This window comes from Callionymus lyra, chromosome 14, assembly GCF_982586985.1.
Source record: "Callionymus lyra chromosome 14, fCalLyr1.hap1.1, whole genome shotgun sequence".
Lineage (NCBI taxonomy): Eukaryota > Metazoa > Chordata > Actinopteri > Syngnathiformes > Callionymidae > Callionymus > Callionymus lyra.
The window spans coordinates 14,819,565-14,842,839 of record NC_141831.1 but is presented as its reverse complement, the minus strand read 5'-3'; the positions used below and the strand labels follow the sequence as shown (position 1 = coordinate 14,842,839).

Here is a 23,275-nt window from a genome sequence, read left to right as displayed (position 1 = left end):
GAAATCCAGCTCTACTGCTCATTCGATCCAACTGAGCCCCGGAGTAGAACTTTGCAAATATCGATATTAAAAATAACTACAATTTCATTTTGCACAAATAAAGACACTTGATTATCGCCCACATTATTTGCATTATAACTCATTTTACAGTGATTGTGTGAACAATATGGAATAGTAATTGGGTACCTTAGGAAAAAAAGGAACAGTATTAAAGGAACTATTAATTGCACCAGAGAAACAAATTGTACTTACTTATACCACACAGCACATCCTGTAGTTTGGCCTTTTTCTCCACTATTTTTTCTATTGATTCAGGCAAACTGAGCGCTGGTGGCAGTCTTTGCTGATCCCAATCTGCCAAAACAGGCTGCGGTTGTAAGTAAGTAAGTAAGTAAGTAATATTTATTTATATAGCGCTTTTCGAGACCAGGGTCACAAAGCGCTTTAACAATCAAAACAATACTCAAAACAGTACATACTTCAAAGATCAAGACAACACCAAGAACAACACAGGAGTTCGAGAAATTCAAGGAAAAGCCTGAACAAATAGAAACGTCTTGCTCCAGATCATGTTGTGACAACATTTTCCTAAGTTTAGAGATTTTTCTCAGTTGAAGGAAACAGTTTCTGGTCAGTTTTCTGCAGTGTTGAACAAGAGACATGTCTTTATCAAATACAACACCCGGTTGTTAGGTTACTATGTTGTTGGTAGGGTTGTCAAAAGTATTGATATTCAAAAAAAAGGATTGGCTAAGGGAAAAGTGCTCCCGGATCCGCTGGTTTGACCACTCAGTGGCCATGTTGAGAAGTGTTTATTAGAGACACATTGACTGTCAACCTTCATCATTAATTAAAACTCCCACAAAATTACGCCATCATATAATGAGTATGTTAATGTGAACCGTAAAAGTTTCCACTCAATTAATGTGCAGCTCATATGTGATGCGCAAATGCGACCAATATTGTGGCGAGGTGGTCTGGTTCAACGCATGATTCATATATTCTCTGAACAGCATGGTTGAGAAAAAGACTTGTACTTGTAAGCTGGTACTGTGCATGATGGTTGGCTTCCGGGTGAGCTCATATATTTTTAATTGATTCAAAATGATTTCTAAAATGCGTTTAGAGCGTGTGCGTTTACAAATGATGGTGTTTAAAGTTAAACTTTAAATTTCTTTTTTGCAATGAGTGTGTTTGATTCGAACATGTAGAGAATAAAAGTATCCAGTAGTTGCATTTTATTTTATGATTTTATTTTATGACAGCTGCTGCAGATACATCTTAACAGCTTGCTGATGAGACCGCTTAGAAAACCTCAGACTGACCAAGAGTGGAGATATAATGACCTTCACTCTCTGACTCGGTCAGTCGTGGAATTCACTGATTCAGATTTAGATTCTCCATCTCTGCCTTGAGGTTTTCAACGGACTCCATTTTACGTTTGAATTTCAGCATAGCATCGGCGAGGGTACTGCCAGGCGGAGGGACTTCTCCACGAGCGGCGTCGCCTGGAATAGCGCGGCGGTACTCTTCAGCACTGGCAAGTAAATAAATAAGTAAGTACGTAACTAAGTAAGTAGGTAAGTAAGTAAGAAAGAAATTAAATAAAGTATATTTGTAAAGCGCCTTACACGACCAGGGTCACAAAGCGATTTAACAATCAGAAACAATAGACAGTTCAAATAAATAATAATAAATAAAAGTCCAAGACATATAAAACAAACACATGGTCCCAGACAATCAGGGAAAAGTGTGAACAAATAAAAAAGTCTAAAGATGTTTCTTGAAGGAGTCAGTATATTTTACCCTCTTGAAACATTTGTCTACATTGCTCTCGTCGACAATTTCATTAAATCAAAAGGGTTTCCAAACTTTGAGTGGAAACTCACTGGTCGGTAGTGAATTAACCAATGACGATGCAGCACTTGTGATTGATGCTCTCTCGTCCAATAACATGCTGATATTGGTGCTGCATCATACTCTAGAGGTTTAACAGTCGACAAAGGCATCTCGTTGTCGTCAATGTACAAAGAAAACAAAGATGCAGAATCTATAAACTGTGAGTGTATACAGCTACATTTTTAGTGAGAGAATACATTTACTTGATCATTTTCTTCCTACGTTTACTTTATTTTAGTTAACTTTGTAAACACAGAATACAGCTTCTTTTTCAGTTTTGTTTTTTCATTTCAGTTACCTGAAGGTTTTGCTCCGGGTTAGGTCAATCTGTCAAACTGAGCCTAAGAAACCTGGGTGTTGTATTTGACAAAGACATGTATCTAGTACAAAACTGCAGAAACTGTTTCCTTCAACTGAGAAAAATCTCTTAATTTAGAAAAATGATGTCACAGCATGATCTGGAGTTTATAATCCATGCGTTTGTATCTTCTCGTCTGGACTATTGTAACAGTTTATTTTCGTGTCTAAACAAGAAGCAGCTGTCTCACCTGCAGTTAATACAAAACTCTGCAGCGAGAATTCTGACCCGCTCTGGTAGAAGAACTCACATTTCTCGGATATTGAAACTCTCCACTGGCTGCCAGTTTCTCTCAGGATCAACTTTAAAATTCTGGTTCTTACTTTCAGATCTATTCATGGTCAGACTCCTCCTTACATCACTGATCTGATCCAGCCTTACACCCAAGCTCGGGCTCTGAGGTCTGTGGATCAGAATCTACTGATGGTTCCTAGTGTGGTGTTAAGGGACTATGTTTTCTAAAGCGCACGGCGCATGGATACATCGCAAGTGACGTGTGTTGTGTTGTTCTTGGTCCGAAGCTACGGCTAAAGACGTGTGTTTATAAAGCTCCTACACGGATATTCCACGCTTGTTTATTTGTGACTAACATCACTAATATCACTACACCTTGGGTATTGTTTTAATTGTTTAAGCGCTTTGTGACCCTGATCTAGTAAAGCACTCTACAAATATTACCTTCTTACTTACATGAATTTGTCACACCACGCTTTAACACAAGTGTAGTAGGCATGCCGTTGTTCACTCTCGGCTCCACGGGTGACTTTCAGCCACTTCTTGAAACGTTTTTCATCCATGTTCAGCTCTAGAAACTTCCCAAGAAACATGTACGCCTGCAGATGACAAAAAGAACAACCATCTGTAATTAAAACTCCTGCGTGTCTGAAATTACGCCATCATATAATGAGTATGTTTATGAGAACCGTAAAAGTTTCCACTGCATTTTATTTTCTGGTTTCATTTGACGACAGGCGGCTGCAGATACCAACTTAACAGCTCGCTGATAACACCGCTTAGAAACCATCAGACTGACCAAGAGTTGAGATATAATGACCTTCACTCTCTGACTCGGTCAGCTGTGGAATTCACTGATTCAGATTTAATTGCCCCATCCTTGCCTCAATGTTTTCAGGGCGCTCCTTTACCTCATGTTGGGATTTCAGCGTAGCATCGGTGGAGGTACGGTCAGGGTCGTCTGGAGGTCCATCGCCTGGAGTAGCGCAGAGGTTCACTTCAGCACTGGTAAGTAAGTAAGTAAGTAAGAAAGAAAGTAAGAAAGTAAATAAAGAATATTTGTAAAGCGCCTTACACGACCAGGGTCACAAAGTGCTTTAACAATCAGAAACAATAGACAGTTAAAATAAATAATAATAATTAAAAGTCCAAGACATATAAAACAAACACATGGTCCCAGACAATCAGGGAAAAGCATGAACAAATAAAAAAGTCTAAAGATGTTTCTTGAAGGAGTCAGTATATTTTACCCTCTTGAATCATTTGTCTGCATTGCTCTCGTCGACGATATCATTAAATCAAAAGGGTTTCTAAACTTTCGAGTACAAACTCACGGGTCGGTAGTGAATTAACCAATGACGATGCAGCATTTGTGATTGATGCTCTCTCTTCCAATAACATGCTGATATTGGTGCTGCATCATACTCTAGAGCAGGGGTCGGGAACCTTTTTGACTCAGAGAGCCATGAAAGCAAAATATTTGGAAATTGATTTCAGTGAGAGCCATATAAATAATATTCAGATGTAAGAATCTGTGCTTGACACGAATTCAAGCCCTTTTCCTTTGTTCATCAAAATCAACAAAGAATTCAGACGGGTTCATCCCTTTCCATGCCTCCATTTCAATATGTCCATCATATCTAAATGAAGCACAAGACTAAAATTTCTCCATTTCTGTGATCATGAAAAAACAAAAACAAATGAAAACATGAATTCAAACTAACAGTTTATATTTGTTAATTTTAAACATGTCTGATATGAATCACACAAGTGGATTAATTAAATTTCAGATGAAGTTTAACGAGAATAAAACTGTTCATCAGTAACTTCACATCATCATCGCTTTGTCTGATCGTCTCTGACGTCATTAGAATGTGTGTCTCACCTGCACCTGTGTAACGTGTTTGTGTTTCTGCGTATTCTTATTACATTCGTGAGATAAAGGTAATTTACAAATAGTCATCATGTGATGGTGTATTAATGCAAGTGTGTTTTAAGGACCGCGATCACAAAAGGAAAACCAGCATTTGTTGCGCTTTCATTGAAACCTGACGTCATGTTTCTGTGACTCTCGTAGAGAAGAACCTGAAGCGATCAAACGCGCATTATTTTGTTCGATATATTATTTTTAAAAAACAAGCTTATAATTCTATATCGTTTTTCTGAATTGCGTAAAATGACTGTCGCACGTTTTGCTCTTTATTCTCGATTCATATGATATTTTCCGTGCGTTCAGTGGAAGAGGCAGGAGCTCTGATTGGCTGCTGTGCATGTCAATCAAATTTTCAACCAATCGGCACAATAACCATTTGATTGACATGCACAGCAGCCAATCAGAGCTCTCTTTACTATTTTCTTATATCATATTTTATTAAATCACGCGATCTACTCGCAACAGCTTCGCAATCGACCGGTCGATCGTGATCGACGTATTGCCCACCCCTGAAACAAGTGATAATATTTTATGTTTTATCTGAAAAGCCGAAATCTGCGAGCCAAATGCAATCATCAAAAGAGCCACACCTGGCTCGCGAGCCATAGGTTCCCGACCCCTGCTCTAGAGGTTTAACAGTCTTTGCGCCAAAGGCAGCTTGTTTTCCTCGATGTAAAAAGAAAACAAAGATGCAGAATCTATAAACTGTGAGTGTATACAGCTACATTTTTATTGAGAGAATACATTTACTTGATCATTTTCTTCCTAAGTTAACTTTAGTTAGCTTTGTAAACATAGAAAACAGCTTCTTTTTCAGTTTTGTTGAGCCTCATTGTTATTTTTCATTTCAGTTAACTGAAGGTATTTTTTACTCCTTCATTATTTCAATATCATAATATTTAGTTTTCATTAACTATATTAATCTTATAATACCCCAATAATGAAATGGTTTTATATTTAATTAATTTTTATATATATATATATATATATATATATATATATATATATATTTAATTAATTTTATATATATATATATATATATATATATATATATATATATATATAAAATTAATTAAATATAAAACCATTTCATTATTGTCTGTCATATATATACAGTATATATATATATATATATATATATATATATATATATATATATATATATATGTTTATGGAGAGAACTCTCTTATTTCTCTGCCTATTTCTCACAAAGAGCCACAAAAGTTGAGCAACTCTGAGAATTATATTGGAGCTTGTTCAAATCTTCTGAAACTTGAAAGGAGACTAAATTGAGATTTAGTGCATCTTGTTGCTCCAGAGAAAAAGATGAGGCACAGGAGACATAAACCTTAGTCTCAGTTTGGCATCACACAGATCTCATAGTTGTCTAGGAGAAGTAAATGAAACATTTTTGAGACCTCTTTTTGAATTTGCTTTTCCTCTGGGTTAGGTCAGTCTGTCAAACTGAGCCTAAGAAACCTGGGTGTTGTATTTGACAAAGACATGTATCTAGTACAAAACTGCAGAAACTGTTTCCTTCAACTGAGAAAAATCTCTTAATTTAGGCAAATAATGTCACAGCATGATCTGGAGTTTATAATCCATGCGTTTGTTTCTTCTCGTCTGGACTATTGTAACAGTTTATTTTCGTGTCTAAACAAGAAGGATCTGTCTCGCCTGCAGTTAATACAAAACTCTGCAGCGAGAATTCTGACCCGCTCTAGTAGAAGAACTCACATTTCTCGGATATTTAAAATTCTCCACTGGCTGCCAGTTTCTTTCAGGATCAACTTTAAAATTCTGGTTCTTACTTTCAGATCTATTCATGGTCAGACTCCTCCTTACATCACTGATCTGATCCAGCCTTACACCCCAGCTCGGGCTCTGAGGTCTGTGGATCAGAATCTACTGATGCTTCCTTGGGTATTGTTTTAATTTTTTAAGCGCTTTATGACCCTGGTCTAGTAAAGCGCTCTACGAATATTACCTGCTTACTTACATTAATCTGTGACAGCACTCTTTAAGAGCAGTGTAGTCGGCATCCTGTTGTTTACCGTCGGCTCCACTGATTTCTCTCCAGTCCCTCAAACGTTTTTCATCCATCTTCGGCTCTAGATACTGCAAGAGAACGATGTACGTCTGCAGATGACAAAAAGAACAACCATCTGTAATTAAAACTCCTGCGTGTCTGAAATTACGGCATCATATAATAGGTATGTTTATGAGAACCGTAAAAGTTTCCACTCAATTAATGTGCAGCTCATATGTGATGCGCAAATGCGACCAATATTGTGGCGAGGTGGTCTGGTTCAACGCATGATTCATATATTCTCTGAACAGCATGGTTGGGAAACAGACTTCAAGCTGGTACTGTGTGTGATGGTTGGCTTCTGGGTGATCTCATATATTTTTAATTGATTCAAAATGATTTTAAAATGCGTGATATATTAGAGCGTGCGCGTTTACAAATGATGGCGTTTAAAGTTAAATGTAAATTTCTTTTTTGCAATAAGTGTGTTTGATTCAAACATGTAGAGAATAAAAGTATCCAGTAGTTGCATTTTATGTTCTGGTTTCATTTGACGACAGGCGGCTGCAGATACCATCTTAACAGCTTGCTGATAACACCGCTTAGAAACCATCAGACTGACCAAGAGTGGAGATATAATGACCTTCACTCTCTGACTCGGTAAGCTGTGGAATTCACTAATTCAGATTTAATTGCTCCATCCTTGCCTCAATGTTTTCAGGGCGCTCCTTTTCTTCATTTTTGGATTTCTTCGTAGCATCAGTGGAGGTACAGCCAGGCGGAGGGACTCCTCCACCAGGTGCGTTGTTTGGAAGCTTGAGGATGAACTTTTTATCCCTGGTAAGTAAATAAGTAAGTAAGTTAGTAAGTAAGTAAGAAAGAAAGTAAGAAAGTAAATAAAGAATATTTGTAAAGCGCCTTACACAACCAGGGTCACAAAGCGCTTTAACAATCAGAAACAATAGACAGTTAAAATAAATAATAATAATTAAAAGTCCAAGACATATAAAACAAACACATGGTCCCAGACAATCAGGGAAAAGCGTGATCTAATAAAAGTCTAAAGATGTTTCTTGAAGGAGTCAGTATTTTTTACCCTCTTGAAACATTTGTCTACATTTCTCCCGTCGACGAGTTCATTAAATCAAAAGGGTTTCTAAACTTTCAAGTAGAAACTCACGGGTCGGTAGTGAATTAACCAATGACGATGCAGCACTTGTGATTGATGCTCTCTCTTCCAATAACATGCTGATATTGGTGCTGCATCATACTCTAGATGTTTAACAGTCTTTGCGCCAAAGGCAGCTCATTGTCGTCGATGTAAAAAGAAAACAAAGATGCAGAATCTATAAACTGTGAGTGTATACAGCTACATTTTTAGTGAAAGAATACATTTATTTTATCATTTTCTTCCTAAGTTTACTTTATTTTAGTTAGCTCTGTAAACACAGAAAACAACTTCTTTTTCAGTTTTGTTGAGCCTCATTTTTTTTTCATTTCAGTTTAAATTTTATATTATTTCGTTTTCATTAACTATATTATCTTATAATACCCCAATAATGAAATGGTTTTATATTTAATTAATTTTATATATATATATATATATATTTATATATATATATATATATATATATATACATATATGTTTATGGAGAGAAATCTCTTATTTCTCTGCCTAAGATCACAAAGAGCCACAAAAGTTGAGAAACTCTGAGAATTATATTGGAGCTTGTTAAGATCTTCTGAAACTTGAAAGGTGACTAAATTGAGATTTAGTGCATCTTGTTGCTCCAGAGAAAAAGCTGAGTTGTTTCTTCTCGTCTGGACTATTGCAACAGTTTATTTTCGTGACTAAACAAGAAGGATCTGTCTCGTCTGCAGTTAATACAAAACTCTGCAGCGAGAATTCTGACCCGCTCTAGTAGAAGAACTCACATTTCTCGGATATTTAAAATTCTCCACTGGCTGCCAGTTTCTTTCAGGATCAACTTTAAAATTCTGGTTCTTACTTTCAGATCTATTCATGGTCAGACTCCTCCTTACATCACTGATCTGATCCAGCCTTACACCCCAGCTCGGGCTCTGAGGTCTGTGGATCAGAATCTACTGATGGTTCCTTGGGTATTGTTTTAATTGTTTAAGCGCATTGTGACCCTGATCTTGTAAAGCACTCTACAAATATAACCATCTTACTTACTTGAAGTTTTCATAGCACTCTTTAAGACAAGAGTAGACGCCCTGACTCTGTAGATCGTTGGCGTTAATTTCTTTTTTCAGCCAGCCCTTGAAAGCTTTCTGATCCGCCTTAAGCTGTAGAAACTTCCAGAAAAGTTTGTACGCCTGCAGATGACAAAAAGAACAACACAGTTCAGGTGGTGTGACAAATATAGTTTGTAATATACCTTTTATCTTGAGTGCATTACATATTGGTTCTCTGCCAACACAGAGAGTTCTGTCCTGGGACTTGAACACTTTCATCAGTTCTGATCAGAGTCTTCGACGTGTCCAGTTGTAGCAGCAGACGGTTGTTTGTTAGAAATGATCAAGATTCATCATTCATACCTTTAAAGTATATATTTTATTGAGTATTGTTTTGACTGTTTAAGCGCTTTGTGACCCTGGTCTGGAAAAGCGCTCTATAAATACAAATTATTTACTTACTTACAGTCTTTGATTTTAGTGAAGTCACCTTTGGTAGCTCCAACTAATTTAAACTCAGCTACAGCTGAATGCACAACAAACCTTTTACATTATAAGTTCTTTAGTAATCTATTTAGAAATAATATAAATTAATAACCAACTACACATAACTATTTAAAAATGTTGACCGCTACACCTTTGAGCAATACAATGACCAATACTGAAAGTAGGTACCTTGTCAAAACCTTTGGACTCCAATCGTTTGCCGAGTGCATCCCCGATGCCAGCGAGAGCTTTCACAGACTTATCGCCCATGGGCTCTGCCACAAAGTCATCATGTTTTGGCATGGCTGGGTGTAGTGATGATCCAAGTTTAAGATAAAACTGCAAAACAAACGGAGAAAACATTACAATGACCTGTGAACTTAAGTAAAGAACATGTTATATGAGTTCATTTATGATCCATCAGGTGTACAGTTTGGCTGACATCATATTACTAAAATGAACAAACACACATTTAACAAAATGAATGCATATTAATCGAGGCTTAAAGACTTGATACTCTTTACAAATTTCTCTCCAAGAATAGATTTAAAGGCTCTTGTCTTTTAAGATGAATGAACTCTTCAATGCTGCCCAAACAAAAATCAAACTTAAAATGAACTTACCCTGTTCTTTTGAGCAATATCCTCCCGGTGAGCTTGAGAAGACAAAGATCTCTGCTTCTTCCACCTATAAGGATGCTTTGACTATGTGCTTCTTCGGTATTTATTAGTGTCCAAATGAAAAAAAATAATTGCCACACCCAAACCCAGCGTGCCCGCCCTGGCAGGAAGGTAGATTTTTTTTACATTAGAGGTCAACCCTCTGCCCTGTCGAACGAAGCTAAAGCGCTGGCCTATTACAGGTGATGTAAATGTACAATGTTGTAGCTCAACTCTTTAGTTATTTCCATGTGACAACACACAACAACAATCCGGGATTCAAAATATGTTCGTTTATGATCTTCTCCGATCTGTCAACACACATCCATCAATGTCCAGAGAACAGCGCACCCAAGTGGTCATTAGGTTCCACTACAGTTATTGTTATCATTTTACATTAATGGTTACAGTTGCTTATAGAGTCAGTCATTGGTTTTAATTATTAGTATGGACATCCGTAATACCCTGACAAGAAAAAGTAACAAGGAGAGCGAGCAGGAAGCAGCGCCATCCATGTCTACTGAAAACACAAGCACTGAAGTCAACCTGAACCCTGGAGTGAACATTCAAATTGAGAGAGTAGCTGCAGATAAAGCCTTCACTTGAACTCACCAAGACACCTGCCTTATACTTGGGCTCGGTGAAAGTTCAGTATTGTTTTTATTGTACCTTTTAAAAACAAGGCTCTTGTAGAATGAGCCTGTATTGTGATGTTGGTCATTTGGTGACCTTGAAAAAAAACTATTTTTCAGCAACTGGGCTTCATCAAGTAATCAAACAGATCACACATCACACCTAACATGATTTTGTTCAATAAGATGAAAACTTATTTGATGGTTCAATCCAGTGTTCAGGTTGACTTCAGTGCTTATGTTTTTAGTAGAAGTGAAGCTGTATGGTGCTTTAGTTTAATACATGGACACAGCACTAAACTTTGTTGTTGTTTTTTTTTAGATTTTGGGATCAACCGTCACTTTTTTGTAATGGGAGAATTATTTCTATGTACTGTGCGAGTCGACCCAGAGCCATTGTTCAGCCTGAAGCCAATACGTTTTTAGGTTGAAAAGTTTGCCCACCTGAAAAAATGTAATGCCTAAATGTTTTTCTGCAGGGTCTGAGTCTTGCTCTTCATTTAAATATGATCGACATATTAAAATGGAGGCATGGAAAGGGATGAACCCGTCTGAATTCTTTGTTGATTTTGATGAACAAAGGAAAAGGGCTTGAATTCGTGTCAAGCACAGATTCTTACATCTGAATATTTTTTGTGCACCATTTGGGTTCGAATTCATTTTAAAAAAAATACTAATTTTTAGAAGGAAATCAATGCAATTCTTAGTACATATGAGTCTGAACTTGTCTGCAGTGGAGGATGAGATTTCACACAGGCTGACACTGAGCTTAACACCAGGTCTCATGTACATTTTTGGAAGTTACTCTCAGAGGAAAAGTATCTTCTTATGAGGAAATATGCTCTTCACGGACTGAACTATTTGAATCTAGTTATATATGTAAGTCAGTATTTATATGAAGATGATTAAATCCACACATCCTTCCATGACTGATTATCAGTCCATTCATTTCATTCAGTGCAAGTCATCTGAGTGAAGTATGTACTTACTTACGTTGAGCAAGTTTGATGAAGGTAGATCTTTTGAACTCGATCCTTATAAAAGTAGCTTGTTGTTGTTTTTTTTAAGTTGGCTTACGTGTTAGGAATCTTGAACAATGTGAGAACATTTGATGACGTGTACGATTCTGCCAAACCACATCCCACATATTCACTTCACAAGATTGATATAAACCTTCCACTCAGTTGGAAAACTGAACTAATATATTTATTAGCACAAACACACCCTAAAAGACATTCAAGGGGTGATAAAAGTGAATAATCTTTATCCATGAACAACATCTTACGTGTGAATAAGAAGTCTTTTTTTTATTTATCAGGCAGAAAAACAGCAATTATAATGTAAAATCAGAGAAAGTTCCAGATGAATTCTTTGTTATCTTTGAGTTGATTATCAAGTGTTAAGACATGTTTCATCCGCAGCTCTGTGACATGTTTTTTGATTTTTCCGATTGTGTCATTTGATGATCTGCGAATCTGCAGTTTTTTTGGGAAGAAAAAAAATGACCTAGCAGTGAAAATAAAAGTTTCTCCATCATGAAAATGCTTGGTTGTATGGCAGCAACATTCTAAGACGCGTCCTCGTCTGCTGCTGGTTTCAAACCACCAACTATCTAATCCCGTCGACTCCTCTGGATGATTGAACCGATTGAAGCTCCACAAGAATGAGAGGAACGTGTTCAGATGAAAGGTTTGATTGAAAGGACTTCACACGTCAGAGTGTCCATCATGATACCTGATTCGGGTAAATCCACTGTTCTGGTTCTCTTGGATCTGTCCTCAGCCTTTGATACAGTTGATCACCAGATCCTGCTGAGAAGACTGAGGGATGAACTGGGACTATCTGGGTCTGTGTTAAAGTTCCTGATGTTTCTTGCCACATTGTTGCTGATGACATCAGGCTCTACTACTTATTCGATCCAACTGAGCTCCGGAGTAGAACTTTGCAAATATCGATATTAAAAATAACTACAATTTCATTTTGCACAAATAAAGACACTTGATTATCGCCCACATTATTTGCATTATAACTCATTTTACAGTGATTGTGTGAACAATATGGAATAGTAATTGGGTACCTTAGGAAAAAAAGGAACAGTATTAAAGGAACTATTAATTGCACCAGAGAAACAAATTGTACTTACTTATACCACACAGCACATCCTGTAGTTTGGCCTTCTTCTCCACTATTTTTTCTATTGATTCAGGCAAACTGAGACATGGTTCTCCACGTTCTGGAATTGGATCAACGCTCGATGATTAAAGTATCTGCAGATGAGCTTGAAGAAGTCTCATGTTCAGACGTTCTAGTCGGGCTCTGGTTCTTTGGCGCTGGTGGCAGTCTTTGCTGATCCCAATCTGCCAAAACAGGCTGCGGTTGTTAGGTAACTATGTTGTTGGAAGGGTTGTCAAAAGTATTGATATTCAAAAAAAAAGGATTGGCTAAGGGAAAAGTGCTCCCGGATCCACTGGTTTGACCACTCAGTGGCCATGTTGAGAAGTGTTTATTAGAGACACATTGACTGTCAACATTAATTAAAACTCGGACAAAATTACGGAATCATATAATGAGTATGTTTATGTGAACCGTAAAAGTTTCCACTCAATTAATGTGCATGATGGTTGGCTTCTGGGTGAGCTCATATATTTTTAATTGATTCAAAATGATTTTTAAAATGCGTTTAGAGCGTGTGCGTTTACAAATGATGGTGTTTAAAGTTAAACTTTAAATTTCTTTTTTGCAATGAGTGTGTTTGATTCGAACATGTAGAGAATAAAAGTATCCAGTAGATGCATTTTATTTTATGATTTTATTTTATGACAGCTGCTGCAGATACCAACTTAACAGCTTGCTGATGAGACCGCTGAGAAACCATCAGACTGACCAAGAGCGGAGATATAATGACCTTCACTCTCTGACTCAGAGAATTCAGTCGTGGAATTTTTTCACACACTTTTTCAGATTTAGTTTCTTCATCTTTGCCTCAAGGTTTTCAACGGACTCCATTTCACGTTTGAATTCCAGCATAGCATCGGCGAGGGTACTGCCAGGCGGAGGGACTTCTCCACGAGCGGCGTCGCCTGGAATAGCGCGGCGATACTCTTCAGCACTGGCAAGTAAATAAATAAGTAAGTACGTAACTAAGTAAGTAGGTAAGTAAGTAAGAAAGAAATTAAATAAAGAATATTTGTAAAGCGCCTTACACGACCAGGGTCACAAAGCGATTTAACAATCAGAAACAATAGACAGTTCAAATAAATAATAATAAATAAAAGTCCAAGACATATAAAACAAACACATGGTCCCAGACAATCAGGGAAAAGCGTGATCTAATAAAAGTCTAAAGATGTTTCTTGAAGGAGTCAGTATATTTTACCCTCTTGAAACATTTGTCTACATTGCTCTCGTCGACGATTTCATTAAATCAAAAGGGTTTCTAAACTTTCAAGTAGAAACTCACGGGTCGGTAGTGAATTAACCAATGACGATGCAGCACTTGTGATTGATGCTCTCTCTTCCAATAACATGCTGATATTGGTGCTGCATCATACTCTAGAGGTTTAACAGTCTTTGCGACAAAGGCATCTCGTTGTCGTCAATGTACAAAGAAATCAAAGATGCAGAATCTATAAACTGTGAGTGTATACAGCTACATTTTTAGTGAGAGAATACATTTACTTGATCATTTTCTTCCTAAGTTTACTTTATTTTAGTTAACTTTGTAAACACAGAAAACAGCTTCTTTTTCAGTTTTGTTGAGCCTCATTTTTTTTTCATTTCAATTACCTGAAGGTTTTGCTCCGGGTTAGGTCAATCTGTCAAACTGAGCCTAAGAAACCTGGGTGTTGTATTTGACAAAGACATGTATCTAGTACAAAACTGCAGAAACTGACCAGAAACTGTTTCCTTCAACTGAGAAAAATCTCTTAATTTAGAAAAATTATGTCACAGCATGATCTGGAGTTTATAATCCATGCGTTTGTATCTTCTCGTCTGGACTATTGTAACAGTTTATTTTCGTGTCTAAACAAGAAGCAGCTGTCTCTCCTGCAGTTAATACAAAACTCTGCAGCGAGAATTCTGACCCGCTCTAGTAGAAGAACTCACATTTCTCGGATATTGAAACTCTCCACTGGCTGCCAGTTTCTCTCAGGATCAACTTTAAAATTCTGGTTCTTACTTTCAGATCTATTCATGGTCAGGCTCCTCCTTACATCACTGATCTGATCCAGCCTTACACCCCAGCTCGGGCTCTGAGGTCTGTGGATCAGAATCTACTGATGGTTCCTAGTGTGGTGTTAAGGGACTATGTTTTCTATAGCGCACGGCGCATGGATACATTGCAAGTGACGTGTGTTGTGTTGTTCTTGGTCCGAAGCTACGGCTAAAGACGTGTGTTTATAAAGCTCCTACACGGATATTCCACGCTTGTTTATTTGTGACTAACATCACTAATATCACTACACCTTGGGTTTTGTTTTAATTGTTTAAGCGCTTTGTGACCCTGATCTAGTAAAGCACTCTACAAATATTACCTTCTTACTTACATGAATCTGTTACCCCACTCTTTAACACGAGTGTAGTAGGCATTCTGTTGTTCACTGTTGGCTCCACAGGTGTCTTTCAGCCACTCCTGGAAACGTTTTTCATCCATGTTCAGCTCTAGAAACTTCCCAAGAACGATGTACGCCTGCAGATGACAAAAAGAACAACCATCTGTAATTAAAACTCCTGCGTGTCTGAAATTACGCCATCATAATGAGTATGTTTATGAGAACCGTAAAAGTTTCCACTCAATTAATGTGCAGCTCATATGTGATGCGCAAATGCGACCAATATTGTGGCGAGGTGGTCTGGTTCAACGCATGATTCATATATTCTCTGAACAGCATGGTTGGGAAAAAGACTTCAAGCTGGTACTGTGTGTGATGGTTGGCTTCTGGATGAGCTCATATATTTTTAATTGATTAAAAATGATTTTAAAAATGCGTGATATATTAGAGCATGCGCGTTTACAAATGATGGCGTTTAAAGTTAAACTTTAAATTTCTTTTTTGCAATAAGTGTGTTTGATTCGAACATGTAGAGAATAAAAGTATCCAGTAGTTGCATTTTATTTTCTGGATTCATTTGACGACAGGCGGCTGCAGATACCATCTTAACAGCTTGCTGATAACACCACTTAGAAACCCTCAGACTGACCAAGAGTGGAGATATAATGACCTTCACTCTCTGACTCGGTCAGTTGTGGAATTCACTTTTTCAGATTTAATTGCTCCATCCTTGCCTCAATGATTACAGGGCGCTCCTTTACCTCATGTTGGGATTTCAGCGTAGCATCGGTGGAGGTAACGTTAATGACAACTCCACAAGGGGCGGCGCCTGGAGGCGGGTCGTCTGGAGGCAGGTCGTCTGGAGGCGCGCAGAGGTTCACTGCATCACTGGTAAGTAAGTAAGTAAGTTAGTAAGTAAGTAAGTAGAAAAGAGTAGTAAAGAAAGAAAGAAAGAAAGAAAGAAAGAAAGAAAGAAAGAAAGAAAGAAAGAAAGAAAGAAAGAAAGAAAGAAAGAAAGAAAGAAAGAAAATAATATTTGTAAAGCGCCTTACACGACCAGGGTCACAAAGCGTTTTAACAATCAGAAACAATAGACAGTTCAAATAATAATAATTAAAAGTCCAAGACATATAAAACAAACACATGGTCCCAGACAATCAGGGAAAAGCGTGATCTAATAAAAAAGTCTAAAGATGTTTCTTGAAGAAGTCAGTAACTCTTGAAACATTTGTCTACATTTCTCCCGTCGACGATTTCATTAAATTAAAAGGGTTTCTAAACTTTCGAGTAGAAACTCACGGGTCGGTAGTGAATTAACCAATGACGATGCAGCACTTGTGATTGATGCTCTCTCTTCCAATAAAGTGCTGATATTGGTGCTGCATCATACTCTAGAGGTTTAACAGTCGACAAAGGCAGCTTGTTGTCGTCAAAGAAAACAAAGATGCAGAATCTATAAACTGTGAGTGTATACAGCTACATTTTTAGTGAGAGAATACATTTACTTGATCATTTTCTTCCTAAGATTGCTTTTTAGTTAGTATGTGTAGTGTTAGTGTTTTATTATTTCTCTGCCTAAGATCACAAAGAGACACAAAAGTTGAAAAACTCTGAGAATTATATTGGAGCTTGTTAAGATTTTCTGAAACTTGAAAGAAGACTAAATTGAGATTTAGTGCATCTTGTTGCTCCAGAGAAAAATCTCTGTCTCGCCTGCAGTTAATACAAAACTCAGCGAGAATTCTGACTTGCTCTGGTAGAAGAACTCACATTTCTCCGATCCTTAAATCTCTCCACTGGCTTCCTGTTTCTTTCAGGATCAACTTTAAAATTCTGGTTCTTACTTTCAGATCTATTCATGTTCAGACTCCTCCTTATATCAGTGATCTGATCCAGCCTTACACCCCAGCTCGGGCTCTGAGGTCTGTGGATCAGAATCTACTGATGGTTCCTGAACACGGTTCAGGACCAGAGGAGAGAAATCCTTCCAGACTGTTGCTCCTAAGCTTTGGAACGATCTTCCTCTCTCTTTGCGCTTGATGGTGTTTGATTTAAATTGTTATACATGTATACACCATACTTAAATTAATGCTAAAAGATAGATGTCATGTTTGACTCTTTTAATAGAGTCTACTGACTCCTTCAAGAAACATCTTAAGACGCTTTTATTCTTGCAGGCTTTTTCATTATTCTCTGAGACTCCTGTGTTTGTCTCGATGGTGTCTTGACCTTTCAAGCATATATTTTATCGGGTATATATATATTTTAATTGTGTAAGCGCTTGGTGAGCCTGGTCTAGAATAGTGCTCTACAAATATTACTTACTTACTTAATTAGTTACTTACCTGGTCTTCTCTCTCACATCCATAAGATAATCGTAGCAAGCTTGCTGTTGTTTACTGTTGGCGTCACACGTGTCTTTCAGCCACTCCTTGAATTTCTGCTCATCCCTCCCGAGCTTTTCAAACTTTATGAAAACCTTTCCCACCTGCAGACGAGAAAAAGAACAACACAGTTCAGGTGGTGTGACGAATATAGTTTGTGATATGCCTTTTATCTTGAGTGCTGTGCATTACATATCGGTTCTCTGCCAACACAGAGTTCTGTCTGAACACTTTATAACAATCAGTTTTGATCCGAGTCGTCTACGTGTCCAGTTGTAGAAGCAGACGGTTGTTAGAAATGATCAAGATTCATCATTCATAGTCTAGTTGCTTTTGATTTTATTGAAGTTACCCACGGTCGCTCCAACTACTTTAAACTCAGCTACAGCTGAATGTACAACAAAACCTTTTACATTTTAGGTACTTAAGTAATCTATTCAGCACTTCAGCAAAAATAAATAACCTACTACACATAACTATTACAATGACCAATAATGCAAGTAGGTACCGTCTCAAAACCTGCTTCCCTCAATCGGTAAGAGAGGGCATCCCCGATGCCAGGGAGAACATTCACAGGCTGCTCTCTGTCCAAATCTTTTATAAGTTTTCTTGACATGGCTGGGTTTGGTGATCGTCCAAGTTTAAGATAAAACTGCAAAAAAGGAACAAACGTTACAGTGACCTGTAAAGTTGAGTAAAGTACATGTTATATGACTTATGTAAATGTTTATTTTATGATCCATCAGGTGTACAGTTTGGCTGACATCATATTACTAAAATGAACAAACACACATTTAACAAAATGAATGCATATTAATCGAGGCTTAAAGACTTGATACTCTTTACAAATTTCTCTCCAAGTATAGATTTAAAGACTCTGTCTTTTAAGATGAATGAACTCTTCAATGCTGCCCCCAAAAAAATCAAACTTAAAATGAACGTACCCTGTTCCGTTGAGCAATATCCTCTCGGTGAGCTTGAGAAGACAAAGATCTCTGCTTCTTCCACCTATAAGGATGCTTTGACTATGTGCTTCTTTGGTATTTATTGGTGTCCAAATGAAAAAAAAAAGTTGCCACACCCTTAAACAAGTTTACTTTTGTTGTTTTTTTATGTTGGCTTACGTGATGGGAATCTGGAACAATGTGAGAACATTTGATGACGGTGTACGATTCTACAAAACCACATCCCACATATTCACTTCACAAGATTGATATAAACCTTCCACTCAATTGGAAAACTGAACTAATACATTTTTTAGCACAAACACACCCTAAAAGACATTCAAGGGGTTATAAAAGTGAATCATCTTTATCCATGAACAACATCTTATGTGTGAAGAAGAAGTATTTTTTTTTTTATTTATCAGGCAGAAATAAACAGCAATTATAATGTAAAATGAGAGAAAGTTCCAGATGAATTCTTTGTTATCTTTGAGTTGATTATCAAGTGTTAAGACATGTTTCATCCGCAGCTCTGTGACATGTTTGAAATTATTTTTCCAATTGTGTCATTTGATGATCTGCGAATCTGCAGTTTTGTTGGGAAGAAAAAAATGACCTAGAAGTGAAAATAGAAGTTTCTCCATCATGGAAATGCTTGGTTGTATGGCAGCAACATTCTAAGACGCGTCCTCGTCTGCTGCTGGTTTCAAACCACCAACTTTCTAATCCCGTCGACTCCTCTGGATGATTGAACCGATAGAAGCTCCACAAGAATGAGAGGAACGTGTTCAGATGAAAGGCTTGATTGAAAGGACTTCACAAGAAAGCGTTGCACCACTCTTTAAGACAAGTGTAGCAGTCTAGTTGTTGTTTACTGTTGGCTCCACTGATGTCTTTCAGCCACTCCTGGAAAAGTTCCTCGTCCTTCTTCAGCACTAGGAACTGCCCGAGGACGACGTACGCCTGCAGACCACAAAAAGAACAACACAATTGAAGTGGAGTAGCGAATATCTTAAGTGATATACTTTAGATCTTTAGGTTAGGTAGAACTTTATTGATCCCTCAGGAGGTCTCCTTCAGGAAATTGTTTACCTTTACTTAATTACTTAATTAAATTATTTACACCTGTTACAACTATTCAGAAATATTCCCTCTGCACTTTTAAACAAAACAATGACCAATATTGTAGTAGGCACCTTGTCAAAACCTCTGGACTCCAATCGTTTTCCGAGGACATCCCCGATGCCTGCCAGTTCTTTCACAGACTTCACTCCCATGGGCTCAGCCACAAAGTTACTATGTTTTTGCGATGTGGACGTCATGAATACTCATCAAAGTGTACCAAAATGAAAACTGCAAGAACGGAAGAAGCAATGCAATGAGTAATACTTATACTAATGAGCTACAAGGTGTAGAAATTAGTTGACAATATGATGCTAAAATAAAAATACATACATTTTAAAAATGTACAGAATAAACCTAAAAAGGTTAGACAATATCTTCACCAGATATTTGCTTTAAAGAAAAGTTTATGAGGTAGTAGATGTGTTTAAACAAATTTAAACTACAACTTTTAAAGTAATTTATAAATGATCAGTTGTAGGTTCGATGAAGACATTGACTATTTAGAATTACCTCAGTATAACCATGCATTTGCAAAACTACCATTCTCCTCATTTTCAATTATTTAAGTATATTTTGTGTTGAATCTGACCTTTATTGTGCTTGGATGCAATGACCTCATCTGGTTAGTAAATCCAGTTTTCCTTTCATGTCAGGATTTTAAAAAACAACACTAAAGTGAGATGGAAAAAAGGCACCGACTCAAAGACAAAAGTATGTTCAGCATGACACCTTCCTTCACAGAGAACAGGTAGTTCTACTTCATGGTGCTTCGCCCTCTAGGTAAACTTGGCTACGGGTTAACGCTCAAGGTCATGTCTTGTCTTTTAAACAATAGAAAAACTCGTCGGGGTTTAACAGCTTTTGTAGAACCAATGTTATCATAACATACCATTGTTAGGTTCCGAGTGTGAAACAACAGGAAAGTGAAAGCTCCAGAGAACCAGTTATGATTAATTAAGTCATGTAGTTTTCCCCACACGCATGATCCTACACATGCATTTAGGCACAAACATTCCATCACCACAAAAGGGAACCACTTACCCAGTACTAGGTTAACTTGGTCAATTAGGTCAAGACCAGCTGACCAGTTCCATGGATGGCGTTTTTTAGGATTCGTAAAGAAATGCAGAGTGAGCACAAGACAAGAGAGCAGGGCAGTGTTAGAGGGGGCAAAAGAGAACGCGACCGAATCATTTTAGAAAAAGCGAAAGTTGTGCTGCAAAAGAGTCTCGGAGTGTCTTCGTAAATGTATGATATAGTTATATATGATATCGTTTATGTATCAGTTGAGCGATTTCAGTTCTCTCAGTTTACTATTAATGGGTTGATGACTATGCACTTTGTAATATTTTTGCTCTGGCCTACTTATTCAATGAATCCTGGCTTATTTTAAAACTCATCTAGTGGCTTTTTTAGAATAAAGACATTGTATCACGATACTGTGTAGTCGTCAAGCTGGTCTGGCATCAGCAAGAGGAACATCCAGACATACAAGTGTGTTGTAGAAAACGTCGCACCCAGATCTTAAGAAAGTAACAAAACAAGTATTGGTGTGTTTGTCCATGTGAACAGACAGTTAAAACTGCATTTTATTGAATGATTCAAAATGGTAACGATCAATCGACATCTACAAAAATAAAAAGCACTTCACAAGAAGGCGTCACACCACTCTTTAAGACAAGTGTAGCAGTCTTGCTGTTGTTTACTGTTGGCTCCACTGATGTCCTTTATCCAGTCCCGGAAGAGTTCTTCGTCCTTCTTCAGCACTAGAAACTGCCCGAGAACGACGTACGCCTGCATACGACAAAAAGAATAACAAAGTTCAGGTGGTGTGACAAATATAGTTTGTCAGTATGTTAGATATTATCTTTGAGTTGAGATGTAGGAGTTTTTAATGCTTATTTATTGGTTCTCTGCCAACAGAGAGTTCTGTCCCGGGACTTGAACACTTTCAATCAGTTCTGATCAGAGTCATCTACATGTCCAGTTGTAGCGGCAGACGGTTGTTTGTTAGAAATGATCAAGATTCATCATTCTTACAGTCTTGTCGCTTTTGATTTTATTGAAGTCACCCACGGTCGCTCCAACTACTTTCAACTCAGCACAAAAAAAAAAAAAAAAAAACTTTTACATTTTAAGTACTCCAGTAATCCCTTCAGCACTAATAAAAAAAAAGAAAAAGGAATAACCTACTTCACATAACTATTTAAAAATGTTGACTGCTGCACCTTTAAGCAATACAACGACCAATACTGAAAGTAGGTACCTTGTCAAAACCTTTGGACTCCAATCGTTTGCCGAGAACATCCCCGATGCCAGCGAGAGCATTCACAGACTTCTCTCCCATGGGCTCTGCCACAAAGTTTCTATGTTTCTGTGATGTTGACGACATGGCTGGGTGTAATGATCATCCAAGTTTAAGATAAAACTGAAAAGAAAAAAAACGGAACAAACGTTACAATGACGCGTAAATTCGAGTACATGTTATACGACCTGTTTAAATGGTTCTTTGGTGACAGTTTGGCTGACATTCTGATGTACACATTTTATACACGTACTGTACATTAACACTTACAAGTTGGATAAGCCTGAAACACTTATAGGGCAGCTGTGATTATAAACTACAACTTTTAGAGTTTACATGATCAATTATCATTTGAAGGTTTTTATTACCTCAGGGTAACTGTTCACATACAATACAACCAAAATATGTTTATGTTTAGGTGCACGGAGATTTGTTTAGTAAAATGGAGCTTTCCTTTCAATATACGATAACAAATAAAAAACACGAAATTACTTTGGATTAAAGGACAGATAAACGTACGTGAAAGACACAAATCTCAGCCATCAATGTGACAAAACCATTCTGAATCCTAAACAGTCACCAGATCAAGCAGACATTAACGATAGAAGAGTTTATGGTGAATCGAAAGTACTATCTGTGCCCAAAATATAAAGTCAACGGGTCACGTCATGCGTTTCCGCATCCAGGATTAGATCAACGCAGACTTGTTTTAATGTCAATTTACGGTTGGTTGTGGACTGATATATTGTTGTATGGACGATATTTATCGCTATAAACAAAACAGTTGTGTCCTAGCATGGCAGCTGTTAAATTGCGCGGGCAAACGGGGCAAGTTTAGCCCACTTTGCTACCCTTGCTAACTTCGAATATGTACGAACTGTAAAGCAGCGAACATTTATTCCTAACCATGGCGTGTTTAGGTCTGTGGGTAGATTTGTATTAAAGGAGGTTAACTCGCTAACACACATATTAGTTTAGAGTTACACGGAAAACAATATGAACTACACAACTTGGCTCAACACTTTCGTTTTTAAGGCGACTTTGTTTTAAACCTACACCCAAAAAACAGAAAGGCTCATACCGAAGGGAGTATTTATTGTACTATAAACTTACTGTGTTCCGTCGAGCAGTATCAACCCGGTGAGGTTTACAACGTTACAACAATGCTATGGCTACCTGCTTCTTCTTCGGATATTTATTGACGTCTAATAGAATAGTTGCACGCTCATCTGCCACCTAGTGGCTGGATGTTCCATAGCCAGGGAAGTTTCATTACGAGTCCTTCGGGAAATGTCAAATCTTACAGAACATTTATCTGTGTCCGCCTTTAAAAAAAATCTCAAATACTGCCTTATTTTAGTCAAGTGGTGTAATAGTTAAATTATTTAAACATTTCTGTTCATTTTTTTTTTATTTAATGTATACAGCACTCGTTAAAAAAACATTAAGTCTACCTTTTAAAGTGTACAGTTGGAGAAGGCTAGAGATGTAGGACCAGATAAAACTCAGAAATTACACTTTTCATTCATTCTTAG

The 23,275-nt window shown here is 37.4% G+C and overlaps 4 protein-coding genes across 5 annotated transcripts; all 4 read right to left on the bottom strand.

Moving 5' to 3' along the window:
- Nucleotides 1–1,220: 1,220 nt before the first annotated feature.
- Nucleotides 1,221–9,984, bottom strand: LOC148066090 (uncharacterized). Of its 2 annotated transcripts, none has more exons than XM_087808273.1 (8): nucleotides 9,762–9,984; nucleotides 9,328–9,477; nucleotides 8,651–8,793; nucleotides 7,161–7,290; nucleotides 6,424–6,563; nucleotides 3,376–3,496; nucleotides 2,948–3,090; nucleotides 1,221–1,537 (listed from the first exon to the last, which is right to left on the bottom strand). In XM_087808273.1, the coding sequence occupies exons 2-8, from the start codon at nucleotides 9,439–9,441 to the stop codon at nucleotides 1,378–1,380; spliced, it is 951 nt and encodes a 316-aa protein (XP_087664399.1). In that variant the 5' UTR covers nucleotides 9,442–9,477; nucleotides 9,762–9,984; the 3' UTR covers nucleotides 1,221–1,377. The 2 variants fall into 2 exon arrangements, with proteins under 2 accessions (XP_087664399.1, XP_087664400.1); XM_087808274.1 differs by having other exon boundaries at nucleotides 1,223–1,537; nucleotides 3,403–3,496; nucleotides 9,762–9,980.
- Nucleotides 9,985–13,226: 3,242 nt separating this feature from the next.
- LOC148066089 (uncharacterized) lies at nucleotides 13,227–18,386 on the bottom strand. The gene is made up of 6 exons (XM_087808270.1): nucleotides 18,311–18,386; nucleotides 17,875–18,018; nucleotides 17,328–17,470; nucleotides 15,744–15,870; nucleotides 14,977–15,119; nucleotides 13,227–13,538 (listed from the first exon to the last, which is right to left on the bottom strand). Exons 2-6 carry the CDS (start codon nucleotides 17,980–17,982, stop codon nucleotides 13,358–13,360), a joined length of 702 nt encoding a protein of 233 aa, XP_087664396.1. The 5' UTR covers nucleotides 17,983–18,018; nucleotides 18,311–18,386; the 3' UTR covers nucleotides 13,227–13,357.
- Nucleotides 18,387–18,725: 339 nt separating this feature from the next.
- Nucleotides 18,726–19,650, bottom strand: LOC148066088 (barrier-to-autointegration factor-like). The gene is made up of 2 exons (XM_087808269.1): nucleotides 19,507–19,650; nucleotides 18,726–19,273 (listed from the first exon to the last, which is right to left on the bottom strand). The coding sequence occupies exons 1-2, from the start codon at nucleotides 19,630–19,632 to the stop codon at nucleotides 19,127–19,129; spliced, it is 273 nt and encodes a 90-aa protein (XP_087664395.1). The 5' UTR covers nucleotides 19,633–19,650; the 3' UTR covers nucleotides 18,726–19,126.
- Nucleotides 19,651–20,982: 1,332 nt separating this feature from the next.
- On the bottom strand, nucleotides 20,983–22,972 carry LOC148066087 (barrier-to-autointegration factor). The gene is made up of 3 exons (XM_087807166.1): nucleotides 22,854–22,972; nucleotides 21,702–21,863; nucleotides 20,983–21,229 (listed from the first exon to the last, which is right to left on the bottom strand). The coding sequence occupies exons 2-3, from the start codon at nucleotides 21,825–21,827 to the stop codon at nucleotides 21,083–21,085; spliced, it is 273 nt and encodes a 90-aa protein (XP_087663292.1). The 5' UTR covers nucleotides 21,828–21,863; nucleotides 22,854–22,972; the 3' UTR covers nucleotides 20,983–21,082.
- Between the last annotated feature and the right edge of the window lie 303 nt (nucleotides 22,973–23,275).